This window comes from Polypterus senegalus, chromosome 13, assembly GCF_016835505.1.
Source record: "Polypterus senegalus isolate Bchr_013 chromosome 13, ASM1683550v1, whole genome shotgun sequence".
In the NCBI taxonomy this organism is placed as follows: domain Eukaryota; kingdom Metazoa; phylum Chordata; class Cladistia; order Polypteriformes; family Polypteridae; genus Polypterus; species Polypterus senegalus.
This window is the reverse complement of record NC_053166.1, coordinates 128,929,535-128,950,884: the sequence shown is the minus strand read 5'-3', so window position 1 is coordinate 128,950,884 and position 21,350 is coordinate 128,929,535. Positions and strand designations below refer to the sequence as shown.

At 38.3% G+C, this 21,350-nt stretch overlaps 1 protein-coding gene across 3 annotated transcripts; it reads left to right on the top strand.

Annotated features, from left to right (window-relative positions):
• Positions 1–356: 356 nt before the first annotated feature.
• Positions 357–19,411, top strand: si:dkey-43p13.5 (visual system homeobox 2). 3 transcript variants are annotated; one of them, XM_039775375.1, is made up of 4 exons: positions 357–394; positions 801–1,178; positions 12,143–12,300; positions 18,697–19,411. In XM_039775375.1, exons 2-4 carry the CDS (start codon positions 938–940, stop codon positions 19,114–19,116), a joined length of 819 nt encoding a protein of 272 aa, XP_039631309.1. In that variant the 5' UTR covers positions 357–394; positions 801–937; the 3' UTR covers positions 19,117–19,411. The 3 variants fall into 3 exon arrangements, with proteins under 3 accessions (XP_039631309.1, XP_039631308.1, XP_039631307.1); XM_039775374.1 differs by lacking the exon at positions 357–394 and adding an exon at positions 446–508; XM_039775373.1 differs by lacking the exon at positions 357–394 and having other exon boundaries at positions 573–1,178.
• Positions 19,412–21,350: the final 1,939 nt, after the last annotated feature.

Below are 21,350 nucleotides of genomic sequence, written 5' to 3'. Positions count from 1 at the left end.
TTATCTGAATTTACTTAAAGTAAAAGTTAAAAATTAGCAAACTAAAAATAGTTAAAAGAAACACAAATTTCAGTTTCTATTCAAAAATCCTCGTTTGTGGTGTTCTTTCTGGATGGAATCATAAAGCTAGAAATAAAAGTACACTATGTAGACGTCTAATCCCTAAATATAGCCTACTTTAGTGTGTGGGAAGTAAACGATAGGTCAGACTTTCCTAGGCAAAACGCACATTAATAAAGTTATGTGATAAGAAAAGTAACTCTCACTGATTAAAATGACGGTCACAGTTTGAATATCTCCACGAAAGTTGTAGCCCATCCCCACATTCTATATGTAACAGTTAACGTACCGCTCACGTGACTCCGAGAGGCGGTGCTTGTTTCAGAAAGTGCAGGTAAGCCCGTCTTGTTCCTTCACACCTGCCTTGTTTCTATTGCCGAGCGCAGCTGATTATTTCAACTAAATTTCTTTGCATTATATTAAATAATTCATATTGAGTCAGCACCAGGTAGGACTCGCAGTTCACAAGTTTAAATTCTTGGTCAACTTAATTCTCGTATATAAGGGAAAAGTTATTCTAACGTGTCATGAAAAGCTATGAGCACCAAGTCTTTAAGCTTATTTCTTTGGCAGATGCTGTTCACTGATTTTAAGACATTTACTCATTTTGCAGTGACAGTGTTTACAAATAGAAACGTATGTCGAGTTTTTTTTTTTACTGAGCTTGATCTTGTCAGTATTAATCTTAGATTACTGCCTTTTGTAAATTTGAACACTGATTTCCTATTTTGTTTTATTAGACGAAAGCAGGTAAGCGGATACCTCAGTTTTCACAGATCGTATAGGGCGTCCTGAGGTGTAGCCAACTGAAAACCTAAACAATACGCTGCGCTCTTTGGCGCCGAATCTGACCGAGAATAGCACGTAGAGGAGCAGGATGTTTAGCCCCAGCCAATTGATGTCCGCCTTGCCAACAGGGATCCTGCCTGCTTCTGCCACTCATTTCTACCCAGCTTTCTCTGCACGCTTCGGCACCCCACAGATTTCCAGTCTCTTATTCCCAAGCCCTTTATTCAGCTATGAAATTCTGCAAAACTACCTCCAACCAGAACCCTGCAAGCAAGCACTGCTGTTGGCCACTCAGGCAGCTGGATTAGCCGGAATTAATGAATATACAGGTAAGCGAAAACGTTTAATTTATAAATGAGTGAGGGGGGATTTGTTTGTCTAAGTGCAATACCTGTATGTCTGTCTTTTGGCATTCTCTCATTTGTTTGTGACTAGTTCTGCATTTTATGCATGCTTTCTGATTATAACTGGGTAATGCTCTACAGCTTTAGGGGACAAATTTCAATTTCTGACCATGCCACTATGGGGGTTGCAGATTCTTCCCATGCAAGTGTTTAATTGTTACTAAATTTTGTTGTCTTTTCACATCCCAAAGACATGCCAGTTACATTCATTGGTGAAGCTTTATTGAGTGAATACCTGTGTTACCCTGTAAAGAACTGGTGCTCAATGCATAGTAGGCTCGTGCCTTCTGCTAATGCCACATGACTATGGGCTCCTTATGACTCAGAAAATGAATGGATGACCATTTATTGGAATTCATATTTTCATGGATCCATTTCAGGCTTTTCAATCTGTACCATTTTGATTCAGTTTTACGTTTCTGAACAAAACATTTTAGTCAAGTGGCTTTCCAGTATTTTTAAACATTAAGAATAATGGTGTTCTGGTTTTTCTTCCTGCAATTTTTCAGTGAATATGCTTTACAAGCCTACAATTTTCTTCTACTTAGAAAAGTGAAGAAAAACACACATATATATGTACTGTATATATTCTATATATTATGAAGATAGAGAGAGATAATTTATTATATGGGAACATGCACAGGTGCAACCCTCTCTAAAGAGTAAGCCACTACATGTAAGTTTGCTTGCAGGGTGAATTCAAAGTTCTTCAAAAAGAAATGGGGGAGGAAAAAAAACCTTTATCTGCATACAAGGCTTTACATAATGTAAGTGAAATTAGCAAAAGCTCAGAAGAAATTGTGAGTAGATGAACATCTAGAACATTTTCTCGATTCAAATCCTGCTTTATATAGTTGAAGGATGGAGACATTAATTTCAAAGGAAATATATTAATAAAAGATTGTGACACAGACAAGTTACACTGAACGTGACGGCTTCATGCCTTCTTGATCCACTTGAGAGGCCCAGGGCCTATCCCAGCAGTATTGAATGTGGCAATTGGTGCCACAACCCACCTGCCAAGTTGTTTGCCTGCCTATGGTAAAGTCATCCCTGTTGGAGGATCACAGGAATCATGAGAAAAAGGGGTCCTTTCATCGGATTGGCTAGCAACGTTTCAGCCATGGAATGGCCAAATGGGGAGGCAGCTTGATGGATGAGGTCTCCAGGACTCTAAAAATATCCAAATCTTATTATGTGATATCATCTACAGTTAAATTCTGCTCCGTGCTTCTAAAATTTTTATTATTATGCTGTATTAAGGATTTGTTCTGTTCTGTGTATTGTATTGTATTGACCCCTTTCTTTTGACACCCACTGCACGCCCAACCTACCTGGAAAGGGGTCTCTCTTTGAACTGCCTTTCCCAAGGTTTCTTCCATTTTTCCCTACGAGGTTTTTTTGGGAGTTTTTCCTTGTCTTCTCAGAGAGTCAAGGCTGGGGGTCTGTCAAGAGGCAGGGCCTGTTAAAGCCCATTGCGGCACTTCCTGTGTGATTTTGGGCTATCCAAAAATAAACTGTATTGTATTGTAAACTGTATTGAGTGCAATGCAGGAGGCAAACCTGGAAGGGACAACAGTCCACTTTATCACCCCCTCACATCCACAGTAAATAAATGGCAGTGTATCTGAAAGAAAACCCGTGTTGACACATGCAGAATGTGTGATTCCACGCAAATAAGAACCAGGTATAGCATTCAGATCTGCCATGCAGGTTCTGTTAGTGAGTGCGGTAAACCCCCTTCCTTAGCCGGGTTTTGGTAAATGTGGACATCTACTCTGAAAACTCTGAAGATTGTTTGATGTACTGTATCCCCCTTCATCATTGGAGGTTCCAAAGTTCCTGAAATCCCCAGACCCTGAAAACCCATTCATTAAGGTGGAATGGGAATATTTCTTTACTGTACTGTGCAAATTTAGGTTAGGAACTACTAATTGTATTTGGATCAAATTACCATACATTGCATTGGACCCACCTGCCCGAGTAAACAATATAAATTCTAAACAGTTTACACTAAAGACCTACACGGGGCTATCCACTATCACCAATGCTATTTTGCAAATTGCTATTGAAGCTTTGGCTATCCATCTTCAGCAGCAGTTAGTAAATAAAATCTATTATAAGAAAAATAAACAAAACAAAAAATATCCCAGTATGCAGACAACATGGTTCTCTTCATTACCCGTCTAAACATGTCATTGACAATTGGCCTACATCTGCTACATGAGGTTTACAGGATCTCTGAGTTTGTGCTTCTCCCAGTCAGTTCACGTGAATGCCATGTTACATTTGAGCACTTTCTGTGGATTGTCTCAGAACAGTTATTTGGGATGCACAATCACAAGGACATTTTAATGATCTTTGCAAATTTAGTTTCTACAACATGATGAAAAGTATTCAATATAATACAATACAGGTGGTCAGCTCTTCAAGTTTCTTTAGGAAAGGACAACTGATATTGTTATCCTTTCAAAACTTTCACTTTATCTTTTCAGAATATTCATATATATTTTGCAGATTTGCAGATTTTGCACACAACACACGGTTTATTTGGGATTGGGGGTCGTTTCACCCTGCTCCCCACACCACAGTGTCTAAAACACACAGCGCCGCACAGTCCCTTTTTGTCCCCAGTCCTTCTGCCTCCACTCCTCCTCAGGCTTTGTCTTCTTCCTCCAAACTCTGGCCATTGAGTGGTGGTAACTGGCTCCTTTTACAGGGCACCTGGAAGGACTCCAGGTGCCCAACAAGCTTCTTCTGGCAGCACTTCCGGGTGTGACCCTGTAAAAGTTCAGGCATCCCCTCGTGGTGGCCATGGACCCCAGCAGGGTTGAGCTTCCATGCTTACAACCTGTGGGCCCCTCTGTCGGTCCGGGGGAGAAACTGTCTTAAAAATACACTCCCTCCCTAATACTTCCATACTTTGGGCGGCCCAGTCGGGTAAGGGCTCCAGCAGTCCGCCATAATATATATACTTTTTTCAAAAAGCTTAATATTGTTAAAATGGAAAGCTAAGGTCATATGTTAAAAGGAAAATACTGCATAAATGTAAAGAAAGGAATGGTATGGCATGGCCTGATGCTTGGCTTTACTGGACATGCTCAGTTGGGCAGATCTGACCACAATTTGTCCATCTTACTTTCACCTACAAGCCTGTTATTAGACAGCATCAGCTCTCTTATCATCATCCAGGTCAGAAGGTCTTGTGTGTATTTGGAGGTTGTTGCTGTTGTTCTAAAATTTAGATTTTTGGAGATATGCCTGCTAATTTAGCCTTGCCAATACATTCTTCCATTAATTTTTCTCTAAACAGCTATCAATTGTTATTATCAGTTTATTAACAATTCAATTGTGCTCCATTATTTTGGAGGAAGATATTTGCTTATCTATGAGATTGTTTTGAATTCACAATTATTCTTCATACTCGTAACAGCATTTTTTGGATCTCTAATACTACATTATATGCATGTTGACTGAGATTTCTTAACTGTGAGAATTGTAAAGCACGCTTCATAACTCAATGGGAAAGCTATATTATTTAAAACAAAAGATAAAATCAAATAAAGTGTGTCTGGAACTGTACACAATATCATACACTGCAGAATTTATTAATTTAACTTTAAAATAAGCCTACTGGGGTCCTGTCTCTTGTTTCTGTTTTAAACTTTGGCACTTTAATCAACAACATATGAGGATTTGTTTAACAATAGGAATTTTTTATTATAATCATGTTTCCAAATTGAGTTAAAGCGATGTTTTATGGTTTAATGTACATTGTATTTTAATTATCTCACTGAAATGTTTATTGTATTTTTGACTGGATTTTATCTAATATATTGAAAGTGACCTTAATAACAGTGTGCGCCTGATAGCCTGATTATAACTTCTTTATTGAAATACATATTTCACCCACCATTTCATTTTTTATATAAACATTATTTAAAAAATGTATAAATATTCATGATTATATATATATATATATATATATATATATATATATATATATATATATATATATATATATATATATATATAATAAATTACGTTTGTAAACAATTTTTATAACAATTTCACATTTCATTGAATTTTTATATTCCACCTGATGTACTTGTTTGTTTTTATTTTAATTATTTACTTATTGATTGATTGGCTGTATTATTTGTCTTGTGAGTCTGCATCCTTGTTTTTTTATATTTCTTCTGCTGTATGCATTTGATTTTCTTCATGGGATCAATAAAGTTAATCTAATCAGAAGTTTAATAAAAATCTTAAAGTAATTTAAAATAGTTTGTGTAACATATCAAATAAACTCAAAATAGTGTAGACCTTTCCAAACCCACTTAATCCAGATCTGGGTCGCCAGAGGAGCTGGAGCCTATCCCAGCTGGCATAGAGAGCATGGCAGGAACAAACCTGGACAGGATTCCAGTCCATTGTAGTGCAAACATACACACACACCCATACACACACACACACAGTGTTTAAATTAAGTATGGTACAGCAAAAATGTTAAATAACATCAATGAAACTGCTTCATGCAACATTCACAATACATATAGAATACTCTGTATCAAAAGACATACATTGTAAATTAGGCGGGCAGCAGAGTGATGCAGTGGTAGTGCTGCTGCCTCGCAGTAAAGAGACCACAGTTCATGTCTTGGGTCCTCCCTATGTGAAGTTTGTATGTTCTCCCTGTGTCTGTGTAGGTTTCCTCTGGGTGCTCCGGTTTTCTCCCACTGTCCAGTGACATGCAGGTTAGGTGAACTGGTAATCCGAAATCGGCCCTGGTGTAGTTGGGGTGTGTATGTGAGCATGTGTATTTGCTCTGTGATGGACTTGCACCCTGTCCATGGTTTGTTCCTGCCTTGTGCCCTTTGCTAGCTCGGATAGGCTCCAGCAGACCCCCATGACCCTGTTCAGGACAAAGCGGGTTAGGCGAAAGACTGTCTGACTGCATATTAGGTATTCAATCTTCAAATAGGACTTAATATAAATAAATAATGATGTAAAGACCATTCTGATAAAGCCATCTACCAAATTAAGAAAGGAAAGCCAAACTCAGGATTACACTGATGCCAGGGAATCTCTGGAAAGGATCTTTATGGTCATTCTGACCTCTGCCAACTGGTCGCCAAGCCCCTCTGACTCTGGGTACTCTTCAGTGTTGGACCACTACAGGCTAGTGTCCATGTTTATCTGATGCCAGGGTTATTTCTGGTGAGTCCAACGTCATCCAGTAACTCTGAGGTCTCATTCAAAAGCTAACAGTTAGGAGCAGTTACCACTGTGAGGAGGCTGGCGCTTTCACACATATGAATTGGGCAGTTTCCATGATGAATGTGTATGCATTTGTAACATTTTTCAAAGAAGCATTACATATGTGTGTATATACAGTATATATATATACAGTATGTGTGTGTGTGTGTGTGTGTGTTATGGCTAAAGCCCGAAAAGTGAATAAACCTCACATTACCCAGGTAAAACTAATATTATCCAAGAGACCTGTTTAAAGATGGAATAAAATATGACTTTCTAACTTTACCCAGGAAGTTTTTGGTTTTCCTTTTGGATAATGTGAGTTTTAATAATGTTTGTTCAGGTCTTTCGGGTAATGTGAGCTTTCCCTGGGTAATGGTATGTTTATCCAATTTCTGGCTGTTTTATTAATTTTTATATATATATATATATATATATATATATATATATATATATATTCTCCAGTACCGTATGCACCAACCTGATGTTAAACATTTAAATTAAAAATTTTTCATACTTTTTATATACTTATATGAAGAATTTCCCTTTACATCTATTAAGATTTTATTTGGTACTTTTTTTATGCTTTCTCTTTTTGCAAAATAATATATTACAGTGTTTGTTGGGAAAAGCACCTTATAAAATGGCGATGGAGTGTCAGTGTGAGAGTATCATATACAGTATGTGTTTTTTATATCTATATATTTCACTCCTGCTTTTAGTGGTCCTGCTAAACCCGGTGTTTAGGGTCCTGGAGAGCCAGAGCATAGGTTGGTAATGTTAGGTGGAAGGTGAGAACTAACACTGAACTCCGCACCAGTGCATCATCCACCCAGACAAGATAAATTTGTGATTCTCAATTAACTTAACATGCTCGTCTTTGGGATGTGGGAGGCAACCGAAGAACCAGAACTTAAACTTGTGTGGACACAGGAAAGACATGTAAGCTCCTCAGAGACCGTGGCAGTACCAGCACTGAATGCAGCTCTCTGAAGGTGTTAGGCAGCAGAACTAACTGTTGTGTTGTGTATTGCCTTTTATGTTTTGTGTTTTGTCCAGCTTGCTTGGTTTCAGTTCAAATTAAGTTAGTTGGTTAATTGTTTAAAATATGGGGAGACCCAGGGGTGTTTTAATTAGGTGTACTTGAGGGCTAGTAAATCCTAGGTTGTCTCTTTTGGGAGCAGCACCATTAGCATCTCGCTGGTTTCTTCTGCCACCCTTGTGTTCTTGTTGTCTCTGACCACTTCATTTTGGTTAATAGATTTGTGGAATTAATGCTTTATAAATTCAGATTTAGTATTGTAAATAGTTGACATTTTACTTTGCAATTAATTGTTTGCCAATTTCAGCTTTTCATTTTCTCCTTTTCTTATTTTAGCAATTTGAAGTTTTACACATTTTATATTATGAATTTTGACCTTTGTTCCTTATTTTTTTCATTACTCTTTTAGATTTTGATCCTTTCTGCTTTGTGTATATATATATATATATATATATATATATATATATATATATATATATATATATATATATATATATATATATATAATATAGTGTGACAACTCTATGAGGGTAAGCCAGCCACCCAACCTGATAGAGACAGGAGGCACACTTACAAAAACACAAAGGTTTTTTATTTTTCTTCACCTAATGGAAAACGCCTTCCTCATTTACCATTGGCACAACACAGTCCAAAGCACCAAACACAATACTTTCCTTTTCTTCTCCACTTCTCCTCGGCAAGCTTCATCCACCTTCCAGCCAACTCTGGCTCACCGAGTAATGTCCGCTGACCCTTATATAAGGCACTCAGTGCCTCAGGTGCTCATTGCCCCAGGTGCTCATTGCTCCATGTCTGGCAGCATTTCCAGGTGTGGCAGAAGAGCCACCCACACAGGCTCAGAAACAGAGTCAGCGTCCCTAGGCGGCACCCCAGATCCCAACAGGACTGTATTGCACTCCAGAAAGAGGCACCCACAACTCTATATATATATATATATATATATATATATATATATATATATATATATATATATATCAATATATATATATATATATAAATATATAAATATATCTATCTATATATATATATATATATATATATATCAATATATATATATATAAATATATAAATATATCTATATACAGTATATTAACAGTGCATCATTTTTCCACATTTTGTTATAGGGTGGGCCATTTATATGGATACACCTTAATAAAATGGGAATGGTTGGTGATATTAACTTCCTGTTTGTGGCACATTAGTATATGTGAAGGGGGAAACTTTTCAAGATGGGTGGTGACCATGGTGGCCATTTTGAAGTCGGCCATTTTGGATCCAACTTTTGTTTTTTCAATAGGAAGAGGGTCATGTGACACATCAAACTTATTGGGAATTTCACAAGAAAAACAATGGTGTGCTTGGTTTTAACGTAACTTTATTCTTTCATGAGTTATTTACAAGTTTCTGACCACTTATAAAATGTGTTCAATGTGCTGCCCATTGTGTTGGATTGTCAATGCAACCCTCTTCTCCCACTCTTCACACACTGATAGCAACACCGAGGGAGAAATGCTAGCACAGGCTTCCAGTATCCGTAGTTTCAGGTGCTGCACATCTCGTATCTTCACAGCATAGACAATTGCCTTCAGATGACCCCAAAGATAAAAGTCTAAGGGGGTCAGATCGGGAGACCTTGGGGGCCATTCAACTGGCCCACAACGACCAATCCACTTTCCAGGAAACTGTTCATCTAGGAATGCTCGGACCTGACACCCATAATGTGTGGTGCACCATCTTGCTGGAAAAACTCAGGGAACGTGCCAGCTTCAGTGCATAAAGAGGGAAACACATTGTCATGTAGCAATATTGGCCTTGAGGTTTCCATTGATGAAGAATGGCCCCACTATCTTTGTACCCCATATACCACACCATTCCATCAATTTTTTTTTTCCAACAGTCTTGGAGGGATCTATCCAATGTGGGTTAGTGTCAGACCAATAGCGGTGGTTTTGTTTGTTAACTTCACCATTCACATAAAAGTTTGCCTCATCACTGAACAAAATCTTCTGCGTAAACTGAGGGTCCTGTTCCAATTTTTGTTTTGCCCATTCTGCAAATTCAGTGCGCCGATCTGGGTCATCCTCGTTGAGATGCTGCAGTAGCTGGAGTTTGTAAGGGTGCCATTTGTGAGTAGCTAATATCCGCCGAAGGGATGTTCGACTAATGCCACTCTCCAGTGACATGCGGCGAGTGCTACGCTGTGGGCTCTTGCTGAATGAAGCTAGGACAGCCACTGATGTTTCTTCATTAGTGACAGTTTTCATGCGTCCACATTTTGGCAAATCCAACACTGAACCAGTTTCACGAAACTTAGCAAGCAGTTTGCTAACTGTAGCATAGGAGATGGGTGGTCCTGTAGGGTGTCTTGCATTGAAATCTGCTGCAATGACCCGGTTACTGCGTTCACCAGACATCAACACAATTTCTATCCGCTCCTCACGTGTTAACCTCTGTGACATGTCAATGGCTGTAAAACAAAGAGAAACTTGTAAATAACTCATGAAAGAATAAAATTACATTAAAACCAAGCACACCATTGTTTTTCATGTGAAATTCCCAATAAGTTTGATGTGTCACATGACCCTCTTCCTATTGAAAAACAAAAGTTGGATCCAAAATGGCCGACTTCAAAATGGCCACCATGGTCACCACCCATCTTGAAAAGTTTCCCCTCACATATAATAATGTGCACAAACAGGAGTTAATATCACCAACCATTCCCATTTTATTAAGGTGTATCCATATAAATGGCCCACCCTATATATATATACAGTGTATCATTTTTTCCACATTTTGTTATGTTACAGCCTTTTTCCAAAATCGATTAAATTCATTTTTTTCCTCAGAATTCTACACACAACACCCCATAATGACGTGAAAAAAGTTTACTCGAGATTTTTGCAAATTTATTAAAAATAAAAAAGTAAGAAATCACATGTGTATACAGCCTTAGCTCAATACTTTGTCGATGCACCTTTGGCAGCAATTACAGCCTCAAGTCTTTTTGAATATGATGTCACAAGCTTGGCACACCTATCGTTGGCCAGTTTCGCCCATTCCTCTTTGTAGCACCTCTCAAGCTCAATCAGGTTGGATGGGAAGCGTCGGTGCACAGCCATTTTAAGATCTCTCCAGAGGTGTTCAATCGGATTCAAGTCTGGGCTCTGTCTGGGCCACTCAAGGACATTCACAGAGTTCTCCAGAAGCCACTCCTTTGATATCTTGGCTGTGTGCTTAGGGTCTTTGTCCTGCTGAAATATGAACTGTCGCCCCAGTCTGAGGTCAAGAGCGCTCTGGAGCAGGCTTTCATCCAGGATGTCTCTGTACATTGCTGCAGTCATCTTTCTCTTTATCCTGACTAGTCTCCTAGTTCCTGCCGCTGAAAAACATCCCCACAGCATGATGCTGCCACCACCATGCTTCACTGTTGGGATGGTATTGGCCTGGTGATGAGCGGTGCCTGGTTTCCTCCAAATGTGACACCTGGCATTCACACCAAAGAATTCAATTTTGTTTCTCATGGTCTGAGAGTCCTTCAGGTGCCTTTTGACAAACTCCAGGTGGGCTGCCATGTACCTTTTACTAAGGAGTGGTTTCCGTCTGGCCACTCTACCATACAGGCCTGATTGGTGGATTGCTGCAGAGATGGTTGTCCTTCTGGAAGGTTCTCCTCTCTCACAGAGGACCTCTGGAGCTCTGACAGAGTGACCATCAGGTTCTTGGTCACCTCCCTGACTAAGGCCCTTCTCTCCCAATCGCTCAGTTTAGATGGCCGGCCAGCTCTAGGAAGATTCCTGGTGGTTTCGAACTTCTTCCACTTACGGATGATGGAGGCCACTTTGCTCATTGGGACCTTCAAAGCAGCAAAAATTTTTCTGTAATCTTCCCCAGATTTGTGCCTCAAGACAATCCTGTCTCGGAGGTCTACAGACAATTCCTTTGACTTCATGCTTGGTTTGTGCTCTGAAATGAACTGTCAACTGTGGGACCTTATATAGACAGGTGTGTGCCTTTCCAAATCATGTCCAATCAACTGAATTTACGACAGGTGGACTCCAATGAAGCTGCAGAAACATCTCAAGGTTGATCAGGGGAAACAGGATGCACCTGAGCTCAATTTTGAGCTTCATGGCTGTGAATACTTATGTACATGTGCTTTCTCAGTTTTTTTATTTTTAATCTCAAGAATCTCAAGTAAACTTTTTTCACATTGTCATTATGGGGTGTTGTGTGTAGAATTCTGAGGAAAAAATGAATTTAATCCATTTTGGAATAAGGCTGTAACATAACAAAATGTGGAAAAAGTGATGCGCTGTGAATACTTTCCGGATGCACTGTATATAATTTACCGTATTTTGACCTAAATAAATTAATTCCATTTTTGTGGTGCTGTTTTTATCAAGAACACTCTAAACAAATAAATTCAGCTAAAGCTAAGATGCTCTAAGCCAATTTTACCTTGGCTTCGGTGGATAAGCCAAGTATTTCATTTTTACAACCTGCTTTATCTGTTCAATAGCTTAAGCATTTATGTAAGATAAATATTCCTGTTTTTTTAATATTCAAGATGAAACCCGGCCAGTAAAGCAAAGGCGGGCTCGAGCCAACTACAGCAGCTGGCAGCTGGAAGAGTTAGAAAAGGCCTTTGAGACCACCCATTACCCCGACATCTTTATGAGGGAGGCATTGGCACTGAGGTTGGATCTTATTGAGGCAAGAGTTCAGGTAAGACATTTCAGTCTTTCCACTAGTGGTTTTGGACGCACTGGGAATTGTGTGCAGAGTTTTAATAAGATTTGAGTGTTTAGCACTTCAGAGCCAGAAGGCTAAAGGAGATTTCAGTCTGAAGGTTTGTGTTTGTTCTGAGGCTACCTTCTTCCTTCATTCTAATGCTGAGTAACCTTGAAGGCTGCTATGTGCTTTTCAGTTTTTCAGAAAATTGAAGAACATAACATATTTGAAAAATTGGTTAAACTAATGCAATTATGTTTGACTGTTAACACTAAAGTCAACTGATCAGCTTAGTCCATATATACCAATTTAAGTTAGACAAGAGACTGTCCCAGAGGAGGTGGTGTAGAGGACACATATTCTTAACCAGATGCTAGTTTGTCATGGGTGTCTTGCGTGACACTGGGGGGGATGTGAGAGGTGCTATATTGCTGATTGAATTTAGAGATTTCTAGCAGTTGGTGGTTTTAGAGATGTGTGCAGGTGAGGCTGATTCTAAGTCTCAGACACTGTCAGGATTATTATCTAAACTTGGCTGGCCACAACCTCTCTCCTCCCTTCTTCTGAATGTGGATTTCCTTAATTGTATTTGTTTTCCTCCTACATATTCTCTTCATATGGGTGGCGTTTCCATTCTGGGCATTCTCCACTATAAGTAAACTTAGATAATCACAGAAAGCAACTGTCATAGCTAGTTAAGCGAAATGAGTGCTCCATTGGCTTAATGGACTAATTGTACTTCTGAATGCATGGGTGTTTTTTCTCCACAGTAGTTTTTCACCATTTGAGTGCAGCCACACTCTCCCTTTGCAAAACTTTGACAAGGTGTTTCTTGCACCACCAATACTTGGTGAGTCTTAGTCATGGCAACAATATAATCAGGTTCATTTTGCACAGAAAACTCTGCTGTCACGAGTCTTCCCAATTTAGCACCTGAGATATCATTTATAAAAACAGCAGTAGAACGATCCCAAAGTCAAACATGTTATTATTATTTAACTGATTCTATGAACAATTTTTAAAATGTCTGCACACATGGATAAAGGTTTCTAAGTCCTTCTTACTCACAGCTTGCTTTTAAAGTATAGATCATCTTAAATTTGTGCATTTATGATCAAGCACATTGTCTCCACTCAAAGAAAACCATCAGATATCCATATATGGTATGATATAATGCCATATAAACCGCAAAACATTACTCATTATTAAATTTATTAAATTGACAAGTAAACACCAATTTCAGAAAAAAATATATTTAAATAAAAAAGAAGCTTCTGATGGCAGAGATTAAGGCCATAGCAAATATGTCCTTTGGTACGCTGAGTACTGGAGTTACTAGAAAATCAAAATATATTGCTTGGCAGGAATTGGCAAAGGTGGTTGTAATAATTGAATTGCACACAAGAACAGAGGGCTGAAAAAGTGCTAAGAAGTGTCACTTGAAGCTTAGAAACTGTCTCTGCCCCAGAGCTAAAGGGGTTCTACTTCTTAGTCAGTGAGACTCAGGAGTTTCTTTAGTGGTTTGTGATTGAAGGGGAATGCTTAGCCCCAATATTACAAAGCAAATTCCTGATCTAAGACTGTTAAGTGGTCAATAAAGCAGGTGACCAAAATTAGGCCAGCTGGCAAGCTTTAACTGAGAATAATAGGCTAAAAATACAACCAACCTCCTGGCAGGAACTCTGTGAAAGATCCTTTTTGCAAAGAGCCCAAGCACAGGGTGAGTTTGCACCTCCACAGGAAGAGCGTAATTACACGTAGAGCTCTAAAGGGTTACATGCAGCTCTTGGTAGAGGTCCATAAGAATGGCTTGTAGTAAGTGATAATGGCTCATGAGCCATTCATCATCATTAGTAAAAAATAGTCTAATCTAGTCTGATCTGTGAAAATCTCTCTCTATGCAATACACCATCGTATTGTGCAGGAGAAATCCTCATAAAATCCTCTAGTAGAGCAAATGCAGTCATGGCTCCGTACTTTTCAAAGATTTCTGTCTAGAAGTAAAGACGTTCCTCTAATGAGTGATTAACAACGCTAGACTGGTGAGGTGAATTGTAGTGTCCCTCCAACCTCTGTGTCAAATTGACTAGATGATGTGAAAAGGGATTTTTTTCTTTAATAAGAGAGAGAGAAGGAAGGCAAAAATTCATATTAGCCAAACACTCTGGACCAGTTCATGTCTCTGACCATACTCCCTAACACCTTTCAAGTTACCACACTGCTTCCCATTGCTACAATGTCACAAGTGAACTCTAGGGTTTATGGAGTCGTTATTGTCTCATGTACAGAATACTGTGAGATTCTTACTAATTAGCATACCAGCACCATGGTTATCAATGGTAACACCTTTAACACTAGAATTACCAGAGCCTACGAAAAAACTCATAGATCCGTCCCACCTTAAATCGCTACTTACCTCTCCGTCAGCATCTTTTGTCCTTTAAATGTGTTAATAAGCAGCAAGCAGCCTGCTATCACATCTCCCACCGGCACACAGTTTTCTCAGCTCAAGTTTGTTTACCTGCATGTCAGTTGCTTAGAGTTGTATAAAGTGAGAAGTCAAGCAAAATCACACCTTTTATAAATACTATATCGTTATTTGGAACACATGCATTTCACGTGTGTTCAGTGTCTACAACGATCTATGTAAACACATCATTAAAGAAAAAACGTTTTTCATGTTTTAGTAATAATTGACAAAATGTAGACATGAAGTTTATAATGTGTTAAGCCTGAAGTCCAAATATCAAAGAAACACTTTCACAAAAGGTACAAATATAACAGAACAAGTGCACTTTTATTCAAAAATATAACTGCAGGAAAAGAACCTGCGTTAGGGTGCGACATTGACACGCATTTACAATGACTGCTTTGGTGGCACAACGGTATCAACTGTTGACTGGTAATGAAAACTTCATGGGTTCGATCCCAGACAAGTCCGTTTTGAGAAGTCAGCTGCTGGCATTGGTTTTGATAAAACCATTTTTCTGATATGCTAAATTTAGTGGAAAACAGGCAGAAATATTTAATAACTAGCTAAATACCCGTGCTTTGCTACAGGATAGTAACAGGAAAAATGTGTTCTAAAATATACAGAGTGACAGTATATGTCTTGTAAAGGGCATAATGCAAGATTTAGCACATAAACGAAACAAAATAGGTTACTAATTATTTCTTGAAATGGTTTACTCAAATATAAGCTGTTTTAAGTATAGAGGCGGTGCCATGCACAAGGTAGGCCAGCGAGGAGAACAGACACACGCCGTCACTGCACATCTGAACCACGCAGTGAGGGACCATTACTTCGTGAATATACATTCTTTTTTTCTCAGTCATAGTTTTACAGGTTTATTTAAAGAGGTATAAACTTAATAGAAGAATCCGTGAAGAAAGTATGAAAAAGAATAAAATAAAAAAAGTATGAAAATCAAAACCCTCAAAAAAGAAAAAAATTCTAAAAAGATAAATAAATGGAAAATTATAAACTCTTTGTGGAAACTCAAAAATATCGAAACAAAACTTGTACTCTTCAGAAAAATGAAAGTATTTTTAATTTACTTTAAAGAAATTTATTTTAGAAAGAAATAGAGTGAATGAGTCTAAAAAACTATAAGAAATTTGACCACAAAATTTTTAAAACCGTTTTTTAGCAAGCACCTATGGGCCAAGGGTAACATACATTCCAAATTTCAAGTCCCAAGTCCTCATGGTACGGGAGATTTCGTGATGAGTGTCAGTGGTATTTGGCTTTTATATATATATATATACTGTATATAGATATATACTGTATATATGTATGTGTATATATATATATATATATATAGATATATAGATATATATAGATATATATATATATATATATATATCTATAGATATATAGATAGATTAAACAAAAAGAAATGTGAGTGTATTAGTGTCTTAATGGTAATGTCTTTATACATGGATTTGAATGTGAATGGTGTGTAATAACTGAGTCCACACTTTCAAGAGCATTACCCAGAGTGCTGTACCGTTTAACCTGATTGGTGAGTCAATGCAAAAGGAAATCATAGCAGGCGTGAGGTGTGTAGGATGAGCGTATACAAGCCAATGTGGATGGACAGGTGTACTAAAAGCTTAAGAACACTCTGTGTGCTCATTTTGATCTTATGGTAATCCTGTTGTCATTTAAATGCTACAATAATATGTTAGAGTGTATTTTCTACAATAACATAATATTTAAATGCGTAGTCCTAAAGATGTACTTTGTTGGTAAATTGCCATGCCAGCAAGCATTATGAGCACATTGTAAGCCACCACTGATTTGTAATTATTTTTACGTGAAGGGATTTTTTTTAATGAAAGATTAATATTTTTCTCATCACTGTTTATGGACTAAAAGAATCATAATATGGTTTATGAATGTGTTTGTAGAACAGGGCACATCTACTGAAAGAGATTTTATTGAATGTGTCTACAGTTGCCAACAGTATTAATGACGAGTCATAAGTACAAGTACAGAAGAGTTGCCTAGTATTTACATTATTGTCAGATAAATCGATTTTGTCCAATTCAGTGCTACTTATTTAATTCACTATCATTTCCATATAAAATACAACCAGTAGTTTCCCATTTGTTTTATAGTTTGTGGCGTGATAGCACAAAACTTTGAAGCAGTCAGAGTGTTCCCAGTGTTTCAGTGACTTTTGAAGCTTCAGATATCAGACATAGTAGTGGGAATTTTACGGAAGCTTTGACATGCTGTGTTGACACAGTGTAGTTCAGAAAAGTCAAACGTCCCAACCCTACTGTCTTGTGCTATGTTTGCTTGGAAGCGGCAGTGGTCTGAGTGAGCAGGTGAGTTAGTGAGTGAGAGACAGAGAGAAAGAAAGCAGGGAAGAGACCAAGAGAGAGAAAGAGAGAGAGAGGCTGTCCTTTTATTGGTTTGAGAGAGGTGAATACGGCAATCAAATCTTTTTCAATAGCAGAGCTTTTATAAGAATTTTGATGCATAAAAGGTACATTTGTGTTAATGACATTAATCATTGCACTTAATCATTACATTTTTTCATTTTTTAAAAATGTTTCATTCAGAAAGTATATACAAATACATAATACCAGTGTCTACCCAAACCACTAGAGATTTTTAGTTAGTTTTCAGCCCTACCACCTACTCCAACCTGAAACTGATGTCTTCTTTTTCTAAAAATTGTCAGAACATAATCATTATACTATTGTAAAAAGAACTAGTGTTGCTGCTTTAAGGCTGCTGGAGACTGGGTCTGAATCCTGGGCTAATTATTCGTGTAAACCAAATCCTCTCCCATTGGAGACTGTGTTGTTACACCCACATGACGAATGTCAAATGTGAAAGATAACTGCCCACATGACCACATGTTATATAGTGGAACCTCGACCCGAAGTAATTTCCCCCATAGGATAGTATGTAAATACAATTAATCCGTTCCAGACCGTACGAACTGTATGTAAATATATTATTTGTTAAGATTTTTAAGCACAAATATAGTTAATTATACAATAGAATGCAAAGCGTAATAGTAAACTAAATGTAAAAACATTGAATAACACTGAGAAAACCTTGAACAACAGAGAAAACTAACACTGCAAGAGTTTGCGCTACAAACCACTCGCTAAAAACACATTTTTTTTAAGCACAGGGAAAAAAATGAACATTTGAAAAATCCGTAATTTAATAAACCACCAAGAAAAGTAACATTGTAACAATGCACGCTACGAACCGATCGCTGTAAACAGAAGTGAAGCGGAGGTTAAAATCCAATAGAAAAAAGTCTTCATTAAATACAACGAGGTTAAAGCAATGCTTGAATCTGTCTCTTTAAAAACAAGCCTGGTGCATCCCTTTAACTGCCTTCTCAGCCTTATGCAGCCAGCCCCCTCCCTCTCTTCCTCTCTCTATCTTGTGTGTGTGTGTGTGTGTGTGTGTGTGTGTGTCTGTCTCTCTCTCTCTCTCTCTCTCTCGCTGCACAGGGAATGAACAGGGAGAGACTGAACATGTGCAGAAATCATCGGTGCGCACAAACCAAAAGGGAAACTGGCTTGTTCGTATACTGGGTGTGTGGTCGTGAACAGATGCAAAAGTTTGACGGACTTTTTGGTCGTAACCCGATTTGTACATGTTCAGAGACATTCATGAACTGAGGTTCCACTGTACTTCCCTGGCACTTGACCCAAAATGTTTTGTAAAATTATTATTGAAACTCAAGTCGTTTTTGCCCACTAGGAAATCCCACCAACATCACCATTGTCTCATCAGCCTTACTTTTCCTTGCTCCATGTGTCACGGTTAAAAAAAAACAGTTGACAAGTGACATTTCATGCACAGTTCACATCAATGCAAAACTTTTCGTCATCTTCTCTTGTTTTAATCAGGTTTGGTTCCAGAACCGTAGAGCCAAGATGCGCCGGCAGATGAAAATGCAGGGCAAACCTGTAGAAAGGTCACCTGGGAAGGACACAGAGTGTCTCATCAGTGTAGTACATGATGGACGAGAGGAAGAGGAGAGCACTGAAGCTTCTCACAGGGATGGAAAAGCAACAAAGTCCACCTACCCATGGCTTGGAAGTCAACCTAAAAATCAATCCTCCATGGTGCCTCCACCATTTAAGAGTGTTGTTCAAGACCAAAAGGAGCAAGAAGACAAGTCAACCACGGAGCAGTTTCGCTTCTCCAGCATCGCAAATTTACGGGCAAAGGCAAGAGAGCATGAAGCAGAAATCCACAGTTCTGCTGCTAAAATGGCACACGAGCAAACAATGGAAATTTCCAGACAGGAGGCCGAAAATAAATAACATGGGATGTCTTCAAAAATAAAAATAAACATTAATAATCCTGAAAAACAAGATGTCTGGAGACCCTGGAAAATTTCTCCAATGGGGATGGGCAGATACTGGATGTTTATTTAAGGACATGATGATGAAAGCATTGAAAGTGTGATCATTCTGCTGGAGCCACCTCTCTGAGTGTGGAGGTGCTTGGCACATGTAAAACAAGTGCTGGTGTACCAACATGAATCCCAGAGAGAGAAAGTGAAGGCAACTGGCAAGCAAGACAAAGCAGGAGAATAAAATTCAAATATAAGATGCATGCGAGTTTCCTTTATAGTACACAGTATTTAACATTCTCTGTACATTAAAATAGTTTTTTTAATGATGACTATGTTCTTGAATATTACTGTTAAAATGATAATTATTGTCCCTAATTATTATTAAATATTATTTTATTTTTGTTGTTTTTTACAAATCCTTATTTTATTAACCATTTTCACATATTCACTTCACATTTTACACAAAGATTATGCATTCTGCAGTAAAAATAAATAAACGTTTCACAGCCAGATTTAGAGTAGCTGGTGAAGGAAATGTCACAGACAGAAAAACAGAAATTGGCATCATTGTTAGAAGTTATTGCTATCACAGTTGGCAGCCCTGATATAGTCACCCTATACTGTACATACATTGCTGCCATATTTTGGAAATAGCCATTAGAAGATGGGTAAATTGTGGAGATGACAGGATACACATGGTTAGCAAAAATACTGAGATAGGTTGCGGCATTCAAGCAATGACTAATTAGTATTGATAAACCAATAGTGTGCCAAGGAAATATTCCTCACACCATTACGCCATCACCAGTCTGGCCTGGTTGGGCACATGAATTCGTGTTGTTGGTGCCAAATTATCCCCTTGTCATCTGTGTTTCTTAGCAGAAACCAAGAGTCATCAGACCAGGCTAGAATTTTTCCATTCTTCATCTGTCCAGTTTTGTTGAGCCCATGCCCACTGAAGCCTCAGTTTTTTGTTCTTGGCTGACGGGAGTGAAACTCGATGTGGTCTCCTGCTGTTGTAGCCCATCCACCTCAAGGCATCCTGAGGTGCTTTTCCTCTCACCACTGTTATACAGAGTAGTCATCTGAGTTATTGCAGCCTTCCTGTTAGCTCAAAGCAGTCTGGCCATTCTCCTCTGACCTCTCCCATCAACAAGGTGTTTTTGTACACAGAACTGCCATTCGCTGGATGTTTCTTGTTTTTCACACTCTAAAGCAGGGGTCTCCAACTCCTGGAGAGCTACTGTGGCTGCAGGTTTTCATTCTAACCCTTTTCTTAATTAGTGATCAGAATTTGCTGCTAATTAACACTTTGCCTTAATTTTAATTGATGCACAACTTAAGACTCAGGGCCCTTAATTATTACTTTTTTCCTTAATTAGCAACCAAACAATATTAAGACACAAAATGTACCAACACATAAACAACAACCTGCGTCCATCACACGATAACTGAAAATAAAGAAAGGTGAAGGCCTCAGTAATGCTGATCTCCTCAGATCCACAAAACATTTTGACAGACAGCACTCTTTAAAAAGAAAATCAACAGTTTTTGGAAATGTCTGGAATGGCAGAATGAGTGGCATGGAATTAAATAATGTGTTTAATCAGCAACGAGAATTGGCTTCAAATTAAGAAACTGAATGAAGTCAAGTTGGTTGGAGTTTGAGGCCCCAAGTAAGTTGGTCATCTCTTGGCTCACTTCACATCAAATTTATGTTTAGGTGCCGTTTAAGGAAAAAAGAATCAATTCAGCAGTCAGAGTCTCAAGAAAAGTCAATCAGAATAAAGTGAAATAGTTAATTAGCAGGAAAAACTGGTCACTAATTAAGAAAAGAATTAGAATGAAACCTTGCAGCCACAGTAGCTATTCAGGACTGGAGTTGGAGGCAGCAATTACAGAAGTACTCAAACTAGCACATCTTGCATCAACAACCGTGCCATTGTCAAAATCACAGAGATCATCTTTTTTTTCATATTTTTGGTGTTTGTTGTTAGCATTAATGGCGGCTTCTCATTTGTAATCTGCATGATGTTGTGCATTGGTCTGCTGCCACGTGATTGATTGATTAGATAACTTCATTGATAAGCAGATGTACAAGTGTTCCTAATAATTTGCTCAGTGAGCGTAAACACCTACTCTCACTCATACCAGAGACACATTAAGGCTGACAGTCCACCATGCCTTCATTTGTGGTAT

Coding starts and splice junctions, on each gene's coding strand:
- si:dkey-43p13.5 (XM_039775375.1), top strand. CDS start 938: ATGTTTAGCCCCAGCCAATTGATGTCCGCCTTGCCAACAGGGATCCTG. Junction 1,179..12,142: donor CGGAATTAATGAATATACAG/GTAAGCGAAAAC, acceptor TTAATATTCAAG/ATGAAACCCGGCCAGTAAAG. Junction 12,301..18,696: donor TTATTGAGGCAAGAGTTCAG/GTAAGACATTTC, acceptor TGTTTTAATCAG/GTTTGGTTCCAGAACCGTAG.